At 37.3% G+C, this 20,551-nt stretch overlaps 1 protein-coding gene across 2 annotated transcripts in view; it reads left to right on the top strand.

Moving 5' to 3' along the window:
- The window catches only part of PCBD2 (pterin-4 alpha-carbinolamine dehydratase 2), a 63,050-nt gene that overhangs the window by 41,704 nt on the left and 795 nt on the right, over window positions 1-20,551 (top strand). For both annotated transcript variants that reach the window (XM_090288300.1, XM_090288299.1), the window contains exon 3: window positions 19,449-19,529. In XM_090288300.1, coding sequence (XP_090144426.1) covers window positions 19,449-19,529 — 81 coding nt within the window. The remainder of the gene's footprint in view (window positions 1-19,448; window positions 19,530-20,551) is intronic.

Raw genomic sequence — 20,551 nt, 5'->3', positions numbered from 1 at the left:
GACATTGTTTAGTATGATTATATAGGTTTCAAGTATACAATTTGTGATATATCATCTGTATACTGCATTGTGCATTCACTACCCAAAGTTAAGTCTTCTTCTGTCACCACATATTTGGCACCCTTTATTCTCCTCTACCTCCTCTTATTCTCTTTTTCCCCCTGGTAATCACCAGACTGTTTTGTTTGTTTGGTTTGTTGCTTTCTGTTTTATATCTCACAAAAGTGAAGTCATGTGGTTCTTGACTTTTTCCGTCTGACTTACTTTGTTTAACACGATAGTATCAAGATCCATCTGTGTTGTTGCAAATGGCAGTATTTTATCTTATGACTGAGTAGTAGTCCATTGTATATATGTACTCCTCTTCTTTATACAGTCATCTGTCGCCTGTCAATACTTTGTTTCCATGTCTTGGCCACTGTGAATAATGCTGCAGTGAACATAGGGGTACATATATCTTTACGAATAAATGTTTTCAGATTTTTTAGGTAGGTCCTCAGCAGAGGGATTGCTGGGTCATAAAATAGCTCTATTCTTAATTTTTTATGTACCTCCATACTGTTTTTTCAGTGGCTGCACCAGTTTATGTTCCCATCAGCAGTGAATGAGGGTTCCTTTTACATGTAGCTCATCCAGCCTCCTTGATGTGTTCTTACTGCCTCTCCATTGGTGCTTTCCTGGACAAACAGAGGAGCTGAGTGGGAAAGTGGGGTGGCATGCCCACAGTCACACGAGGGCCTGGAAGAAGTACTTGAGGATAAGAACTTGGGTCCCAGAGAAATCTACTTGGGGGGTCTTGCCCCAGGGCACACTGCTTGCACATGGGAGAATTTAAGGGCAGTGCCCCTGTTGTTGCCAATGTGGTGGGTGGAGGTTCTACCAGGTTCAGTTGTATGGTTTTGTCACAGCAGACTGTTAATGCCTGAGCTAATTGGTTGTTTTAATAGGTGATGATCTAAAGAGGATTTTATCATATTATCTAATGTTTTCACTGGGCATTAAAAAAGGATTAAAAAAGACTTCTCATTTATTCCATAAACCCCCAATTAAACAGTTGCCCTTCTGATTTTTCCCCTGAAACTCTGCAGTGTGTATTTGTAGAGAATTCAGTCTTTATGTTCAGAAGACCTGGCTTAAAAAGATATATTTGGAATACATGTCTCTCTATTACGTGATTGAACTATTTACATGAAATATTTTCTAAAAGAGAAAATTACCCATTCTATGTGAGATTGTGCAGCTTCTGCAAATAAGTAAAGAAGACCGGTAGTCACATGGAAAACGAGGGGGATGTTTTTGTGTTAAAAGTAGGTTCAGGATACACAATAAATAAATATTATGACACTTGAGGAAAAGAGGCACAAGGAAGAAACAAAAACAAAATATGTAATAGTTTTTTCTAAACTTCTGTAATGCTTTTTTTCTCTTGCAATTTTTAAAATTAAAATTACAGGAAGCTTATTTTTGCTATAATTAGCATTTAGGTAAAAGAAATAAACGAGGAAAGTATATTCTGATATGAGGGATTTGTTCCAAATGCACACATGGGGACTTTGGAGTTGGACACACATGTATTCTGATCCCACCCTCACTTTTTATGAGGTGTGTGACTTGGGGCATGTGACTCATCCTGGCAGAGCCTACCTTCTCTCCTCTGTAAAACAAGCATGATAACCTACCTGTTCATTGGGTGGTGTGAGTGCCTGCCCTGGACTTGTTACTTTACAAATGCTCATCATGTTTTCCCCTTTCCTTCTTCATCCACAGAACTGAAGAGTGAGAATCAGTGGTATCTCAGGCCTTGAAATACACTTAAGATCCATAGTCAGCAAAAATCAGTTTTTTCAGAAGGTGCTCCTTGATGAGAAACTAGTCTACTGAGGTGTTTCCGTGTAATTGATAACTTATGGTTAATGCAGAAATAATCAGAAAGTAATCAGAGATATCCTATTCCCTGTGCCTACTAGATGCTGCTGTACCTATTATTAATTAATGTTCTTTTTTCTTGAGCATAACTTTGTGTGTGAGGGCACTTGGCTGTGCAATTGGTACACATCACATCTTCTTATAACAAGATGGGAATCTCAGCCCAGCCAAGTCATGTATAACAGCTTGTTCAACATCTGGGTCTGGAGCCCAGGTTTTAGGTTTGTACACTGACTAGCCTTTCCACCTCATTGCACTGCTTCTGATACAGTAGACGTGTTTTTAAAATGTTCTTGTCCTCAACACCATTTAATGAATAAACTATCTTTAGTCTATCGTATATGTTTGCTGCTTCTGTCAAATATTAATTTATTATCGGGTTCTATTCTGTTCCATTGATCTCTGTGTTTGTTTTTTATGCCAGTACCATGCTGTTTTGATTACTGTGGTCTTATAGTATAGTTTGATATTACGTAGCTTGATTCTTCCAACTTTGTTAATCTTTCTCAAGATTGCTGTTACTATTGGGGGCCTTTTGTAGTTCTGCATTTGGCCTAGTTCTGTGAAATAATCATTGGTATCTTGATAGGAATTGCATTGAATCTATAGATTGCTTTGGGTTGTATGGGAAAATTGGACAGATATGTGCAGAAAAATGAAACTAGACCATCTTTTTATGCCACACACAAGAATAAAGTCTTAAATCTTAGACCAAAATCCTAGAAGAAAACATAGGCAGTGAAATCTCGGACATTGCTTGTAACAATATTTTTTCTGATATATCTCCCCAGGCAAGGGCGGCAAAAGAAAAAATAAACAACTGAGACTACATCAAACTAAAAAGTTTTTGCACAGCAAAGGAAACCATCAACAAAATAAAAAGGCAGCCTACTGAATGGGAGGACATATTTGCTGATATATCTGATAAAGGTTTAATATCCAAAATTTATAAAGAACTTGTAAAACTCAACACCAAAACAATAAACAATTCAATTAAAAAATAGGCAAAGGACCTGAATAGACACTTCTCCAAATAGTATATACAGATGGCAATAGAGATATGAAAAGTTGCTCAATGTCACTAATCATCAGAAAAATGCAAATTAAAACCACAATGAGATACCATCTCACACCCATCAGAATGGTTATTTTCAATAAATCAACAAACAACAAGTGTTGACGAGAATATGGAGAAAGGGGAACCCTAGTGCACTGCTGGTGGGAATGCAAATTGGTGCAGCCACTGTGGAAAGCAGTATGGAGATACCCTAAAAAATTAAAAATTGAACTGTCTTATGACCTAGTGATTCCAGTTTTGGGAATTTATCCAAAGAAACCCGAAACACTAATTTGAAAAGACGTAAGCACCCCTATGTTCATTGCAGCAGCATTTACAATCACCAAGATACGGAAGCAGCCCAAGTGCCCATCAGTAGATGAGTGGATATAACAACTATGGGACATTTACATAAAGGAATACTACTCGACCACGAAAAAGAAGAAAATTTTGCCCTTTTCTACAACATTGATGAACCTGGTGACCATTATGCTAAGTAAAATAAGCCAGTCAGAGAAAGACAAGTGTACCACATGATTTCACTCATATGTGGAATCTAACGAACACAGTGAACTAACAAGCAAAATAGTGACAGACTCATAGGTAGAGAGCAGGCTGACAGCTGTCGTGGGTGAGGGGGTTTGGGTGGAGGGGTGGAGGGATCAAGCAAAAAGGAAAAAAGACTCATGCATATGGACGACAGTGGTGATTGCAGGAGGCGGGATGAGGTTTAAGGGGGATGAACAGTAATGGAAAAAATACAATAAAAATAAAATAAAATGAAATAAAATGTTCTAGTCCTCTGCAAATCAAGTAAAAATTTAAATAAGTTAACCACAATTTAGCCATTGCTTTATTGATGGACATTTAGATTCTTTAAGATGTCATTATTCCATCAGTTCTGTAAGAAGCATCCCTGGTCTCCTTGAGTACAGGCGTGAGAGCTTCCTTAGTGTATAGATCCAAAAATGGGATTGTGGGATAACCCTCTGGTACACAGATTAATTTACAAAATGAACGTTCAGGATTATGAGAAGGTCGGGGCATTGGGATAGTCACACTGTAGCCCAGTGATGACAAGGCTTGTTGTCATCAGAGATTCCCTACTCATGCACGAGGCCCATGCGACTCACGGTGACTTAAGCCCTCGTGACTTCAGAGGAAGGGGAGCTGATTTTGAGGTGGTTCTAGAAATCTAGGATGGTATGCATAAAGTGCAAAGATCATGGGAACATGGATTATCCAGTGGGGCTTCAGGCAAGGTTGTGAGTGCCTTGGGGCAAAAACAACCCTTTTATGTTCTTTACCAGGATTTGCTGTTGATAGCACTAACTTGGAATGTCACCAATAATACTGCAGATTTGTAATCTATTACCTTAAATTTTTATAATTGTGCATAGTGTTACATGTAAACCCAAGTTACTGAATGTCTATTGACTGGAAAACAAAACACCTTTAAAATGTTATTTTCCCTTTAATTTTCCAAGTGAAAGGGTTCAAGTTGTGACAGAAATGTAGCTACTTGTCTCCTTTCCTGTACAGACACCTGTCAGACTGAAAAATGGTGCTGGTCACATTGGGTTAGGTGCTGCACATTCTGGAGCTGGGAGACTTGAGTTAGGATGTCAGCGGGGACTTCAGTGGAGCTGGAGGTGGGATGCAAATGGCCTAGTATCTGCTGGTCCTGTCTCTCTTAATTGTGTTTGAGTAATCTCATTGCTTTCAGTGGAGGAATCCTGTTTTACGCTGGTCTTTATGGGCAAAGATAATTACATATATTTGCCTGGGTAAGCAAATCGATCAGCTTGTAATAAGGTGTATCAGACCATTTCTTTGGCAGGACTGACCAGACAGCTTGTGAAGCAGAGCCGTTTCCAATGGAGCATGAAGAGCTTTGAAAATTCTCAGGAAGAGCAGAAAGCAGTATTTGAAACCACTCTTAAACAATTGTTTGTTTTCCTCTTTTCCAACCAAGTTTATAAAAATTTGGTCAGACAGGCATTTTGTTTTGATTTAAAATATTTTCAGTGAATTGTTATCTGCTGAATGCACATGTGTTTCTGCACTTTTTCCTTCATGATTGAAACTTTAAACCCTTCCCTTAAGTCTCCCTAAAAACCTCCCTGCCCAGTAATGTTTGCGTATATGAGGGAGGCAGAAGGGATTTGGACCCTGGAGAAGCCTCGCAGTTTGAAACCTGCCTATGGAGCTGTGTCCTAGAAATGGCCATCGTTAGTGCCATGTGGACTCTTTGTCTTTCTCTTCTACCAACATTCCTTGTCCCCAAAAGACATCGGTTAATTTGGGCGTTTCAGTTTGGTTAATCAGATCGTGAGTGCCTGCGACCACAGCATGAGGCATGATTGAAGCATTTATAAAAATTTGGCTCATAGTAAGCCCCATAATTTGTTTTAAAGAATTACCTCTTCAGTGACATTCTAAAAGATCTCCAAAAGATTGTGGTTTATAACACCACACCTGGTCCAGATTGTACTGGGATGAATCCATATTTGCTTCGTTGTAAATGATTTTGAGGGTGGAATTCTTGGATTGTTTTCTGTCTTGTAAGCCCTTGACATTGTACTGGTACCTGTGTGCACACAAACCTCCTGACATGGGAAAGGCCAGCTCAGCCTCCCACTGAAATGCAGGTTGGCTGCATTTATTCTGCATGTTCCTAGAATGAGGAAATGATATGACAATAAACAGAAATGCCCTTGCTGAAGAGAGAAGGGAAGCTGGTGTTTATCTGGTCAGGTGGTTTAGATTAGCTGTGATGCGGCTCTGTATTATGTTACTTTAAATCATTGTGTCCCAACAGGACATAAATTACGAAGATTGTTACAGTATGTTTCATCCTATGTAAGATCAACAAATTGGAATAATTTTTTTATAGGAAAATCACAGTGCTTTTGGCAAGGCTCTTGAAGCCTTTAATTTGACTTGAGTATTTCTCAAATATTGTTGCCTAATAGATAAAGTATGATTTGCATAAGGTATGAAATAATTAACTTAAAAACAAAAGGGAATAATTTCTCTTTAGTCACTGCATCGAATGGCTGCGCTCTCCCACTCCCACAATACCTGTGTTTCTTTGTCCCAGTGTTTCAGCGCTGGTTGCGTGTTCTTTCCCTCGGGTGGATCGTGAACGAGCCGGGCAGTTCTTGGTGCAGAGATGGAGCTTTGCTGTGTGCTGCCTGCCCATCAGCCCTTACCTGCGCAGAGAGGGCGCCTGCTCTGGGTGGGGGTACTGAATGGGAGCCAGCTCTAAGGAGGACAAAAACAAACCATCTCATTTATGTCCATTCAGGAAAACCATATTTTTTCTTTCAGGATTTTGTAAATTATTAAAACGACGACTACAACAACAATCCCTAATCCCCCAGACCCTGCTTGATCAACAGCTCAAGTTAAGGCAATTTATGTTGGGCGATTGCAAAAAGAATTGACTTAAGTAAGCATTTATTCTTCTGTTCATTACTATTTGCTGAGTTATTGGCCTTATTTGTGAATTTTTAACACAGAGGCTTACAGTTATTCATTTATATTCAGGATATAACTAAGTTTATTTGGCCACACAGAGTAAATTTTCTGGATAAAAAAAAGGCATGAAATTACTTTGTGTAGGACTTGGGCAAATTGGAACCCGTTCCGTGTTCCACAGTAGCACATTTTCTTTACAGAGCGCTCTGCATGTTTTTATGAGACCTTCTCACACAGTGAAGTTAAAATGCAGAGCTTCCAATTTCCAGAGACTAGGAGAGATGAGAGAGGTTTAGGATTCGCTCGAGGCTTTTCTGGTGGCAGATACCACTGCCAGACCTTGTGAGTCTTTGATACCAAAAACAGGGTAAGTGCTAAGTTTATTTTATTCTCTCTGTGTCTGACGCTTTGAGAGGTTTCCGTTTTTTTCTGTAGTAATACTTTTTAAAATACAAAAACAAGAAAGTACCTCATTTCAATCTATCAGGGTAGCAATAGATCTCTCCTTAAGCCTCATCGTAGCAGATTGGGAATAAATTCTGAATGTATTGTGGTTTGCTTCACCTCAGTGTCTAAAGACTGACAGGTTCAGGGACCTTTCCAAGTTCACAGCCTGGGTGTGCACTTTGAAACAAATAAATACAGGCGTCTTATGAGATGGTCTCTTTCCTCCCCGGCTTCTTCTGGATTGGCATGGTTTTCTAAGAAGTGGGTCTGGCAGGCTGTTTCCTCCTAGTGATGCACTGCAGCCAACTATCACTGAAGGTCCTGTGTGGGAACATCAGGATGTCTGATCGAGCTTGCGTATTTGGGCGATGTATTTTTCTTACGGTGTTGCCAAAATTGTACTTAAAAACTCCTAAGAGTGAAATGGATTCCATTTTAAAAATAAGTAAAAGGAAGGATACGTATATATTTGTTGATGTTGTACAGACCTTTTTATATCATTGGATGTCTTGGGCAGTGGGATGAGACTTTTATAAAATGTATACTGCTTGTAGAAACCTGTTTACTCTACCACTGAGCCAGATTAGGTATTGGTTTGTTTCATTAACGTTTTTGAGTGTTCCCCGCCCCACCCAGCCCTCACTCTCCTCCTCCACCCTTTGGTTATTGTTGTAGGGTCTTGGACTTTCATTTTAATTTAATATGTTCCAATTTGAGCAGTAGCCTTTTTGCCTTTTCTTTCTTTCTTGCTCTTTTAAAAATTGGGTGCATATAGATTCTTTTTATTACAATAATAGGGCAAGACAGTTTTTATATCAGATATAAACTGGAATTATATAGTGTAAGTAGTAGCTGCATCTCTTAGAAGGAGCCAATTAATTATAAAGAAGACAAAGTAGGGAGTAGAGTGCCATTTTGCATATTCAATTTTTTTTAAATGTGTTTGTCCATATACTCCATGTATCTTAGTGGTTCGGGTACATGAAATTGAAGAGATTTTTCTATAAAACTTTGAATTTCTGTAAATTTTATAATGATGATAATACCAAGTAGTGTAAATTCTCATTCTCAAAGGGTTGCTAAAAGAAAACCAAGAATTTTGTTAGTCTTTGCAATACCTCTCACCTCCTAAGACTCCTGAAAGGCAACAAATACGGTTTATCAGCTGATCAGGAACAGAAACCTCCAAGAGACTTTCCTGAGGCAGCTGATTGGTGTGAATGAACAGTGAGGCTTCAGGAGTTATTTTGATATTAGGAAACTTTGGTAAATGGTTTCTCTTGGCATGGTATTGAAACCAGTGTTTCAGTCTGCTTTAGGGAGAAAGGATGGATAGAAAACTGAAATGTGTTGATCAAGAGAGCAAAACTGGACTGTGAGAAATTCTAGAAGGAGCTAATCAGATTAAGCTGTTGGTCTGCCCAATAGTAGCTGATGATGATACAGGGAACTATAATTGAAATTTATGAGCAGAGAACTTCGGAAATGAGCAGTGTCTTTTCAGGGAAAAGATATTCTGACCTTGTGACCATCTTGGCCAGAATGCCTTTTTGGCACACATCAGCTGTGTGAAATGTATCTCGAGAACTTCCACTAAAAATGGAACAGAGTGAAGAGCTCTTAGGTAAAGTTTTGTGTAGAGATGTTTATCTTGCTTGGTTAAACGTCTGCCTGGAGAAGAGTAGACCTCTCCAAAGGGTAATCTTCCTAGCTGAGGAATTCAGGAGGAATTTACTAATGTAATTAGGAATAGTAATTCTGCAAAGGAAAACTGTTTTGTACCTTGCCTTTTCACTTAACAGCATATCTTGAAGGTGCTACTGTGTAATTAGCTAGAAGAGCTGCCTTATTTTTCCAAGTGACTTTTTAGGGTATTACGGTGATTTCCAAATATGGTGACTTAAGAACTTCAGTTTTTTTGTTTTTTTTTTTAAAGCTTTAAAATGTTACAGTCCTGAGAGTGCAGCTTTTGAAGGTCATGTTGCGAGGTGAGCATGCTGTTTCATAGGTTGTGTACTTCCCACTAGCTGAAGGGGCACTAGTTCAGGTGAGGGCACAGCAGAGCAGGCTGCTCTTCCAGGAGCTTGTGGACATTGTCTCCGTGCCTGGTGAAGCCAGTTTTAACTTCAGAGTTGGCTATTCTTGGTCCGAGTCATTGGAAATGCTGTGTTCTACAGAGGGTTAAGTAGAAGGCAGGTAAGACAACTGGCCTGAGGTTGGTGGAGGTTGTGTCCCCTCCCGCCCCACATGCACACTGGACTGCTTGGGTACTGGTCATCATGTGAGGCCTTTAGGCTGGCTTCTCAGAAAGACATGAGTCTAAGATGCTCACTGACAGAATGCCAGTTGCATAGGAAATCTTCCTGTGAGGATACTCACTTACAGAAACAGTTCAAAATAATATGTTTCTCGGTTTCTCAGCCCTGCAAAGATGAATTTCTTTGGCCTTCTAATTGTTGTTGTAATAGATTTGGAAAGGAATTCTTTCTCTCCGGACCATAGACTCACTCACTCTCTCTCTCTCTCTCTCTCTCTCCCCATATATATATTATATATATAGTCTCATATATATGTGTATATGTATGAGGTCTGTCTGGAAAGAGTCCAGCCAGTGTTAATATAACAAGACTGGTTTGCATGACATTGATGTAACCTAGCAGTCACGGAGAGTGGACTAGAATGTGGATGGTGAACGATGACGACTTAACTGTACTAAAGTAGGGGCAGTAGATGCTATTGAGTGAATATGTGTACTATGTTGCCATCATATTTAACATGATTTGCATTAAGCATGAATGTTCTTCCACAGAAACTATTTTGATGATTCAGAAGGCCGCAGCTATGGGTAGCTGATCATTGGCGACTTTATCTTGACAACATGCGTGCTCATGCATCATGTCTTGTGCAGAATTTTTTGGCAAAACATCAAATCACCCAGGTGACTCAGCCCCCCTGTAGCCCAAATTTGGCGCCCTTGACTGTGGCTTTTCCCAAAACTATAATCACCTTCAAAAGGGAAGAGATTTCAGACCATCTGTGAGATTCAGGGAAATATGACAGGGCAGTTGATGGTGATTAGGAGAACTGTGTGAGGTCCCAAGGTGCCTATTTTGAAGGGGACTGAGGTGTCATTGTCCTATGTACTACATTTCTTGTGTCTTGTATTTTCTTAGTAAATGCTTCTATTTTTCATATTACAGGGCTGGATACCTTCTGGACAGACCTCGTATATGTGAAATGTTAAAAGTGTTGGTGATGATAATAATCACTAGTATTAACTGAGTGCCTAATGGAATGATCAGCATACTGTAAAACATGTTAACATGAATTAGCCCCTTTTTACATTTGAGGAAACTGTGGCTCATTTCAAAGGTTAAATAATTCCTTTGAGATCACATAGCAGTAAACAGTAGAGCTAGGACTTGAACATAAGATCTCTGTTGCTGTTGGTCTTTGCAATTGACCATTGTGTTCAAAATAGGGTAACTGGGAAAAAAAAAAGCACGGATCAAATGTATCTTTGGTCGGGTCTGTTCCTCACAATTCTCATGTTGCTAGTTGAGAATATATTTTTTTGCTCACAAATTAAGATCTGATGTTCCCTTTGCAGTGGCTAGAACAGTTAACAGTGTTTTCCATGAGAAAGTCATGTTGAGACCCATAATCATATTCGGGGGCAAAGAACTCCTTTTCTTGGTGCACCAAGCATTGTTTATGTGATTGATCAGACACCAACACCCAGGGAAGGTCCTGTCCTGTGACATGTGCGTGCTTGGCAATGATCTTGCCATGTATTTTGCTTAATAATTTTCATTATTTTTAATTAAAGTTGAAGAAGTACAGACTCTAGCCAAAATTAAGGTAGGTTGTGTTGCCGGAATCTGGTAATTACTTTAATTGATCACAAGATAGTTTCCTTGATCACCAATTAGACTAAATTGCCGATCATGTTTCAAGACGTGAAGAAATGCCCAAACTGATTTATGTAATAGTGTTTTCATTTCTAATCAGACATAAATATCATTTCCTTCCATAGCAATTGTGTTTTATAAAAGAAGGGTTATGGGCCTACAAACATAAAGGTGATTCATAAACAATGGAGTTCTAATTCATTGAATTAGTAAAGGAAGTATTTAGAGGCTTAATGGAGATTGTACTGGGGAATTACTTTGGAGTTGCTGGTGCTCATTTTCTTAGTGGGAGATATGTTCTTTTTTAGTGCATAATTAAAATAGTCTACAATCAAAATATAAAAGGCAGCTGATTTAAAGAACATATCAAAGAGAACTGCTTTGAGTAATGAAAGATTCATATTGTAAATATGTGCAAAAGTGAAGTCTTAGAACTTTAATAAATCATACATGTTATTTGGCTGAAGCTGCGTTTTAAATTCAGGGTGCTGTTAAACATTTCACAGATTGATACAGGATTTTTGTTTTGGTTTCGTGCATCTGATAGCCTTTTATATTTTCATGGAATAAAATGAAACAAAAGGAACTTTAAGAAAAATTAAAGTTTCCAAAGAATACTTGATTTGAGGTTCATGGAAAAATCTTTTAATTGCTGATGGTTTGGAGATTTCCAAATGACAAACTTCATTGGCCCAATTTACTGTGATTGTAATGCTTACATTCCTTAAAATGGCAGAGTGACTTAAAAAGTCATACTTCATCATGCATTCATTGACTTGTTCATAAAATGTTTGTAATTTGCAATAGAGGAAAGACTGAAACTATTATCAGCCATTATATGTTATTTGTTGGCCATATGTTTGTTTGAAATGGCCGTGGCTCAACAGAACATGGCTCATAGACAAACTATGCTGTAAATTGGCACTAAAAACCCACCTAAACAGGTAGGCATATGTTAAGAAGTTAACATGAGCCAAAATATTTTAATATGAACCAGGCTACATAGACTGCAGGATCCCAGCTGCCTTTACAGTGAGACCTTCATTTGCATGGCTTCTTCATTTTTTTCCCAAACTAATTTTTAAACATACATCAGGTATATATGTGATACAAAATTCAAAAGGTTCCAAAGAATGTAGAAGTTTTTTCCTGTTTCTGATTCTCAACCACCCAGATCCCTCCCCCTGTCGTCATTCACACTATTGCTAGTTCCAGATATTTCTTTTCTTTCCTTTTTATACAATTCATAAACTATTTTTACCCATTTTTTAATTTTATTATATATCTTGGAGGTATCTTCATGTCAGAGGATAAACAGTTTTTTCATTCTTTTTAATGGCTGTGTAGTATTCCAATGTAAAAAAATGTACTGTAATATATTTAATCATGTCCCTGTTGATGGACATTTGGTTCTCTCAAGTTCATGGCTATTAGCAGCTGTGCTACAGTGACCATTCTTGTAATTTATGTTTGCGTTTGTGTGCATACAAATTCCCAGGAGTGGAATTGTTTGGCAGAAAGGCATAGGCATTTTTTCCCTAAGGGCACGGGCATTTAAAATTTTAATAGATATTGTCAAATTCTCTTCCATAGTCATCATTAGTAGTTTATATTCACAAACAATGCACAAGAGTGCCTTTTCTCCTATATCTTCACCAATAGAGTATTATAAAACTCTTTGATCTCTACCAAACTGATAGATTTACTTAGTTCCCACCAACTTTATTGAGATATAATTGAAATATAACTTAGTTTTAATTTGCAAATACAATTTGTTGTGTGTTTTTAATCTGTTTGTTGTTTTGTTTTTATTACCATACAAAAGAAATTTTAATGTAATAAGATTTATCTATTTTTTAGAAGTTAGGTTTAAAGTTTTCTGCATATGGAATTTATATATTTCTTGTTAAGTTTACTCCTAGATATTCTTTGGTGCCATTTTAGATGGGATCTTTTCTTCCAGTGTACTTTCTAATTAGCTGATTGTATTAAAAGGCTGTTGAATTTTTTGGCTTTTTTTGTTTTATTCTTTAATGGGAATTCTCATGTTTCCCTATTAAGAATGATACTGAGGATATATCTAATCATTTAAAGAGAGGTTCATGTATTCTTATTTTATTAAGAATTTTAATACATAATAAATATTGAATTTATCAAATATATTTTCAGAATTTATAGAAGTTGTTATATGAATTTTTGATTAACATGATAAATTATATCAACATATTTTTAAATATCGAACCATCCTTGCATTCTTAGATTAAATCCTATTTGCTCACGGTGTTTTGTTCTTTTAGTGTATTGCTAGGTTTTGTTATTAAGAGTTCAATAAATATGAGATTAATCTATAGTTTTATTATATGCTAATCTCTGGGAATTTAGAGACAATGTTATGATAGTTTATAAATGTAACTTGGAAATGGTCTTCTTTTTCTATGCTTTGGAACAGTTCAATTAGTATTAGAGTTAACTTGATTAAAGGTTTTATAGAATTCCTCTGTGAAGTCATTGGGAACTGTTACTTTTTGGTGTCACCTTTAGACACACTTCTCTTTTATAGTTGTTTAATTGTGTACATATTTTTCTCTTCTGGGCTCAGTTTTGATAATTTTTATTTCTCAGAGAACTATTTTACCTAAGTTTTAAAGTTTGAGTAAACTTTGCATTTGTTTAAAATTTTTTGCATGTTTAAAAATTTCTTTTATCTATAGTTACTTCCCTATTTTCATTTCCTCTTGTTTATCTCTACTTTTCCTAATTGTCTTTGTTTTTAGATGAAGTAACCAATTTTTATTGTATAATTTTTTCAGATACAGCTCTTTGATTTATTAGTTCTACCATTTTTCTTTTTCCTAATTTATTTACATCTGCTTTTCTCTTACATTCTTTCCTATTCTCCTCTTTAACTTTATTTTATTATTTACCTTCTTGATTGGGTGCGTTATTTATTTATTTATTTGGATATGTCCATTGATCTTTAGAGAGGAAGGGGGAGAGAGAGAGAAGAGAGAGACATTGATGTGAGCAGGAAACATGTATTGGTAGCCTCTTGTACACACCCCGACTGGGGATCAAACCCGCCGCCTAGGTACATGCTCTGAGTGGGAATCGAACCTGTGACATTTTTATGTACGGGATGATGCTCCAACCAACTGAGCCACACAAACCAGGGCTTAATTTACTTATTTTTATTCTATCCTGCTCATTAATTTCAGGTAATTTAACTATTTAAAATATTTACTCTGATTATTGCTATTTAGATGTATTCTATATATAGTACATATTACATTATTAATTTCTTTTTCAGTTTTGATGTCTTCTTTGACTCAAGATTTATGTTTTGCTTTTTGACTCAAGATTTTTAAAAGAAGTATTTAAAAAATGTTCCATATAGTATTTTGCTACTTTTAGGTCCTAGTTTTGTTTTTGATTTTATCAGAGAATGTTGTCAGTACTATTTCTACTTTTTGGAATGTATTGAGATTTTCTTTGTGGGCTAATATATGATCACTTTCTGTGAATGTTTGATAGATTTTTTAAAGATATATTCTCAGTTTTTAGCGTATAAAATATATTGATTAGTTCTACCTTTTAAACTTATGTATTTAAGTAGTCCATATCCTTACCTTTGTTTGCTTAATGGGCCATGGGTTAAGAGATGTGAATTAAAGTATCTTAACAATGTGTGTTCCTATTTGTCCTATACTGTATTTCCTGTCATTTCCGCCTCATTGATTTTGATGCTGTGTTACTTGTAGTATAGATATTCACAATTATTTAATCTTCATGTGGATATACTTTATAACTGTAAATTACCCTTAGGATTTCTTTAAAAAATATTTTTTACATTTGCCTGTGTCCTTTTATTTATTGTAGTTGGGTTTTGCTTTGTGATGCATTGTAATGTTTTCTCTTTACTCGGTTGGATTTAGGCTCTTTAGTTTATTGATTGAAAAGATGTCTGGTCTTATAAAATATGACAGAACCAATATACTCCTTTAAAACATGGTATGGATTGTGTTTTCCTTGCTTCATTTTAATTGTGTTTTTCTTTACCTAATTGTGAATATTTTTATTTGTAATTTGGTTCTTCTAGTGGGTACTATTATAGCTATAATTTTACATAGCAAACTTAATCCTCTGTTTAGATGGCATTTAGATAACATTTCTTTATATAATGGTCTCCCCACTAAGCAATATCAGAATTATACTTATACTTTCGCTTTACTATACAATTTAGTTTATATTATTTTTAGTTTTAGTACTTATATTTTATATCTTTAAATATACTGACATCTGTAACATTTGGTCTTTCAGCTTTCAAGAGTTTTTAAAACTTTCATCTACCTTCTCCATTTCTTTCCCTTTTTCCTCCAATCCTTTTCATAGTTTATAACACTTGCATTTTATTCTGTGACTAATCCCCACAATTGTTTTAAATGTATTCCTGGAGCTGAGTGAATTTATTACTCACTGTCAGTACCTTGGGTATGGTTTCTTCATTCATCTCTTAGTTACTTATATTTCACTCTTTTTAAATAAAAGTTTCCTTAATATGGGTGAATGGAGATTATTCCCTGAATTATAAAATTTTGTCTCTTAAATTATTTTTTACCCACAGTTTAATTTAGCTAGGTATAAAATTTTTTGCACTCTCATTTCTTAAACTCTTTTTTTTTCTAAAGCTTTTATTTATTTATTTCCAGAGAGAGGGAAAGGGAGGAAGAAAGGAGAGAAACGTTGATGTGCGAAAGAAACATCAATCAGTTGCCTCTCACACGCCCCCAGCTGGGGATCTGGCCTGCAACGCAGGCATGTGCCCTGACTGGGAATTGAGCCGGTGGGTGGTGCTCAATCCACTGAGCCTCACCAGACAGGGCTCATTTCCAAAATTCTTGATAAGCATTGCTCCTCTGACTTCTGTGTTGAATGTTGCTGTGTGGAAGGTTGAAGTCAATTAGATTCTTTACATTCTTGTAGGTGAATTGATCTTTTTTTCCTTCAAGGGATATTTTTTTCTTCAATGGTTGTATACGCATGGTTGAATTCCTGCCATCTATAGATTTAAATCTTGTATTTCTGGAAATTTTTCTTGAATTACATTTCTAAGTTTTCTGGTTTTCTTGTTCTCTTACTGATAATAATTGTCTATATGTTAGATCTACTTTGTTATCTGTATTTATTTTTTTCTAATTCTTAAAACTTTGTTGATTTCTACTTTATTTTGCCCATTTTCTCAGTTCTGTTTTTCTTACTGGGTAGTTAGTGGTGTCTGTTCTGCCTTGGGCTATTTGCAGCTTTCTTTTTTTTTAAAATATTTTTTATTTTTGATTACAGTTGCTATACAACATAGTGATTAGATCTTTATGGAATGGTTTTAGAAAGTTTGTATTTTGAGCTAGTTCAGGGCCTTTAGATTACAACTGGCATCCTGGTAACAAGTAGGTAGGGCTGTAAAAAAAAATCTGAGAAAGAAGGGACAGATGCTCTTCATCATCTGCCAAGTTTGCTGTTGAGTCATATTCCTTCTTTATTATGTTTCAGATAATTAGAATTCCCCTTTGAGGTTTTACTTTTTTCTTCTCCTATCCACTCATACAACATTTTTGCAGAAATTCTACTTTAATTTGAATGTGTATTGTTATGGATGTTTTTAATTTGTGGATTTAAAAATAAATATTTTGGGGATTATTTGGTTTTGTTATATAGAAGAAGGGTTATGGAATTGCCTCCTTGTTCCCAGAGCAGTTTGTGTTTTTTCCCTAAGGGAGAATTAGGAGTAAATCTTGTGTAAATGGTTTATTGGGCTTGGTGATATTTTATTAAATGCAAATATTAGGTGGCAGTTGAGGGAAATATATAAAGCTGAGGAAAATACAAATTTAGAGGATCTTTGGATGTGCCCCCCCCTTTTACATTGTATGTAGATATGGTAGATGCTTTTTCTCTGATCAACATACCTCTTAGGAAGTGGGTGTTCTCTTTTAAGTCATATCTTTGATAAAATAGATTTTGCTATTATGCTAATACTTGTAGTCAAAGATTTGAAGAGCACTTCTGATCACATTCAAATTATCCTTTTGATCAACGTGGCTCTTAGGAAATGGTAAGGGATTCTAAGTACCGCTTTGGACCTTTTAGGATAACATGGTTCAAAGAAATTTTGGCCACAGGTCTTAAGAATGTGGGCCATGGGTGACTGACCGTCCAGTTCGTTTGTGGTAATTAAGCTGTTTCCCCAGTAAGTATGCCTCATAGTGTTACCCACAGTGTATTTATTACCTACTTGTCAGGTGTATGGGTGTCAGTCTCTCGTCATGGCATGTGGGAAAAGGAAGGGGCTCTTCTGGGAGACAGCAACTGGAATCGTAGGTTCTCAGGGCTACAGGGGGGCTTGCCACCTATCATTCTGTTCTGTAAAGTTTGGCTAGGAGCAGTAGTGGTAGCAGTGCTGCCATTATTGGTCTCTTACTCTGTGCCTAGTGCTGTGCCATGTGCTTTTATATATCCTGTCTTATTTTTTATTAGACTGTTTACATGAACTTTTAAAAATTATCCCCATTTTACTGAAGAGAAAACTGAGGCTTGGCATTAAATTACATGAGCGTAAGTAGTAGAGTTGGGATTTAAATCCAGGATTCACTGGCTGAAAAGCACATTCCCTTAATGACTGTATTACTGTCTCTCAGAAGTAATTATTAGTCTTGTAAGTCTTCTGTAGCTAAACAAGAATAAGGCATTATATAGACAGACAGTGAAAATTTTCATTATACATCATTTAATGCAGGTTAACTCTGTGTTTGAATAATTAGAACGGACTTTCACATTTGACTTGGACCTTCCCCTCATATAGTCTAGAGAATCAGATTACAGTGTTCCCCCTTATCTGTGGGCAATACATTCCAGGACCCCTAGAGGATGCCTGAAACTGCAGACAGTACTGAACCCCATATAGACTATGGTTTTTCTATATATTCATACCTCTGATAAAGTTTAATTTATAAATTAGGCACAGTAAGAGATTAACAACATAACTAATAATAAAATAAACAATTACAATAATATACTGTAATAGAAGTTATGTGAATGTGGTCATTCTCTCTTCGATAACCAATACGACAACTGAGATGGCTACTAGGTGACTAATGGGTGGGTAGCAAACTCAGTGGGGATTGGCCGGACAGCGAGATGGGTCACGTCCCGGGCGGGATCGCATGGAACAGTGTGAGATTTCGTCACCGTACTCAGAGCTGTGCGCAATTTAAAACGTGTGACTTGGTATTTCTGGAATTTTCCATTTAATATTTGCAGACCGTGGTTGACTGCTGGTAACTGAAACCCCGGATAACGAAACAGCGGATCGGGTGGGGAGCTGTGTGGGACGGGAAGGAGCGGGCGCACGAATGTCGCCCCCCCACTGATGATTCCACACGTGGTTAAACGGCTTTGCTTCATTTCCTTCCTTTTCCTAACAGGGAAGAACCTTTTAGGCCTTACATGTCAAGTTGCAAATCTTTATCCTGAATAAAGTAAATTTGGAGATAGGAACCATTATGAATGACAAAAAAATTATTTAAAATGGCATCTTCCATATTTCTGTTAACTTGGAAATGCGCTCTTTTGTCATTTGTTGATCCAAGAACAACACAACTAACATTATGCTGATTTTTCTGGATGGTGTAATAAAGTTAAATATTTATTTCTGTGGCTGTAATGAGGACTGCCCTGTGAATTCCACTGTAACTTTGTGATTAATGTGACCTCACCTTAGAGTCTTACCAACTATTTCTGCCTTCTGGGCACAATAGAGACAGACTCTCCTATTGTTTGCAATTACTCTCATAAAAATTTGAAAGCAGGCAAAAAAAAAGCCTCTTTTGCCTCTCAGGACAAGTTTGCCTTCTTAACAAAATTAGGTTTGTATGTCTCCTGTGGTAGGAAGACAAAGCCCTCCGGGGCCCCCCCTTACACCTGTGGCTGGGTCTGCAGCCCTCTGGCGAGAGGGGGGCCCTTGCTCCTCGGAGTGGCAGTGGTGGGCAATGGCAAAAAGACCTGGAGTGGGCAAGCCAGTCTTTTCTGTTTCACGCGGGATGTCAGTAAAAACAGTCTTTCATCCCCTCCTGTCCTGCCTGAGAGATGGAGTAGGGGAGTTGTTCGTTTCTGCCAGCGCCTTGGCTTAGGACACACGCAGGGGACATTCTGATGTCGAGGCCTTAGTGAGCAGCCCAGTCACTGAAACAAAAGGAGCAGTGCTGCGAGAAAAGTGGGTCCTGGGGTCTGGGGCCAGGCAGCGGGTCCAGGGCACTGGGTTGAAGGGAAATTATTCCCGGGCTATTTTGGAGAGTCTAGTCCTGAGGACAATTAAACAGTCCAGACAGGTCACTGGGTGAGACCAGTTTCCTGCTTTGATTATTTGAGCCTGATTGTTTTCACCACGGAGCAGCGGGTCATGGTCCTGCTACACGGTTACCCCAGCTCTGCAGAGAGCAATCCCTTTCATATTTGGTTTCTCCAGCTTCCCTAAGGATCCCGGCCATGTCTTTATCTGGTTGGATTGCTCTGGGGTCTCTCTCGGGTCCAGGGCAGAGGGCAGCGTCAGTAACTTTCGACTTCATCTTATGCAGGCATTTGGCTTTATGTCCCGAGTTGCTCTACAAGCAGAGAAGATGAATCATCACCCAGAATGGTTCAATGCATATAACAAGGTAATGAAATTGCCTTATTTTGGGATCACCTTAATTATGGAGTTTAAGAAACTTCTTTCTTCCTTGTAATCCTGTGAAGCTAAGTGTCATTGTTGCTTAGGAAAGTATTCTCTTATTTTTTTCCTCAGAATCTCTGTGTATTATTGCATTTTAGTAACAATTTTAGCTCTGCTCGAGAACAGTGACTAAGCCCTTTATTTTCATGTTTGTCTCCTTTTGAAACTAATCTGAAAGTTGGGATATATTAGGCTCCTGAATTAAATTTGAGTATCAGCCATGAAGAAAAGGTAGCAAATAAGAAAGGTATGGCCTTATTTATCTCATTGATATAAATATGCTCAAGAACTGTGCTTTAAATAGTAATTATTAAGTGCTGTATCTTCAATGGGAACTGATCTTAAGACAAACATCAGGCTAAAAAGACTTCATCAAGCAGTTTTAAGGGGGCAAATGAGAAAAATCAGCCCCCCGCCCCAAATGTCCTTGCCTTTGTGGTCATACCATTTAGAATGTCCTATTATCTAGATTTTTGTGGAGTTCTTTTTTCTCTTTGAAAGTCCTCTTTGAATAAATACAACATTTCATGATATTTTTGTGATTTATTGGGGTAATTCAGAGCATGCAGGTATCAGTACAGTATTCCCTCACTTATCGCAGGTATTAGGTTCCAAACTCCCCCGCGAAGTAGGAACCTTACATTTATCCTACACTCTTTAAAAAAAAAAAATTTGTTTGTTTATTTTTAGAGGGGAAAGGAGAAAGAGAGGGAGAGAAACATCACTGTGTGGTTGCCTCTCACTTGCGCCCCCAACTGGGGACCTGACGTGCAACCTAGTCATGTGCCCTGACTGGGAATCGAACCAGCGACACTTGGCTCTCAGGCCGACGCTCGGGGTTTATTCTACACTCTTAAACTTACATAACTTTAACAATATACGTATACAGTACCGCAAAATCCCGTGATATAGTGAAAAATTCGCGATAAATAATTAAATATATTTTTAAAAATCCTGTGTTACAGT

This window comes from Furipterus horrens, unplaced genomic scaffold, assembly GCF_987537825.1.
Source record: "Furipterus horrens unplaced genomic scaffold, mFurHor1.1.pri manual_scaffold_10, whole genome shotgun sequence".
Classification (NCBI taxonomy): Eukaryota; Metazoa; Chordata; class Mammalia; order Chiroptera; family Furipteridae; genus Furipterus; species Furipterus horrens.
Note: the sequence above shows the minus strand (reverse complement) of the source record. Positions and strands in the feature narration are given on the sequence as shown.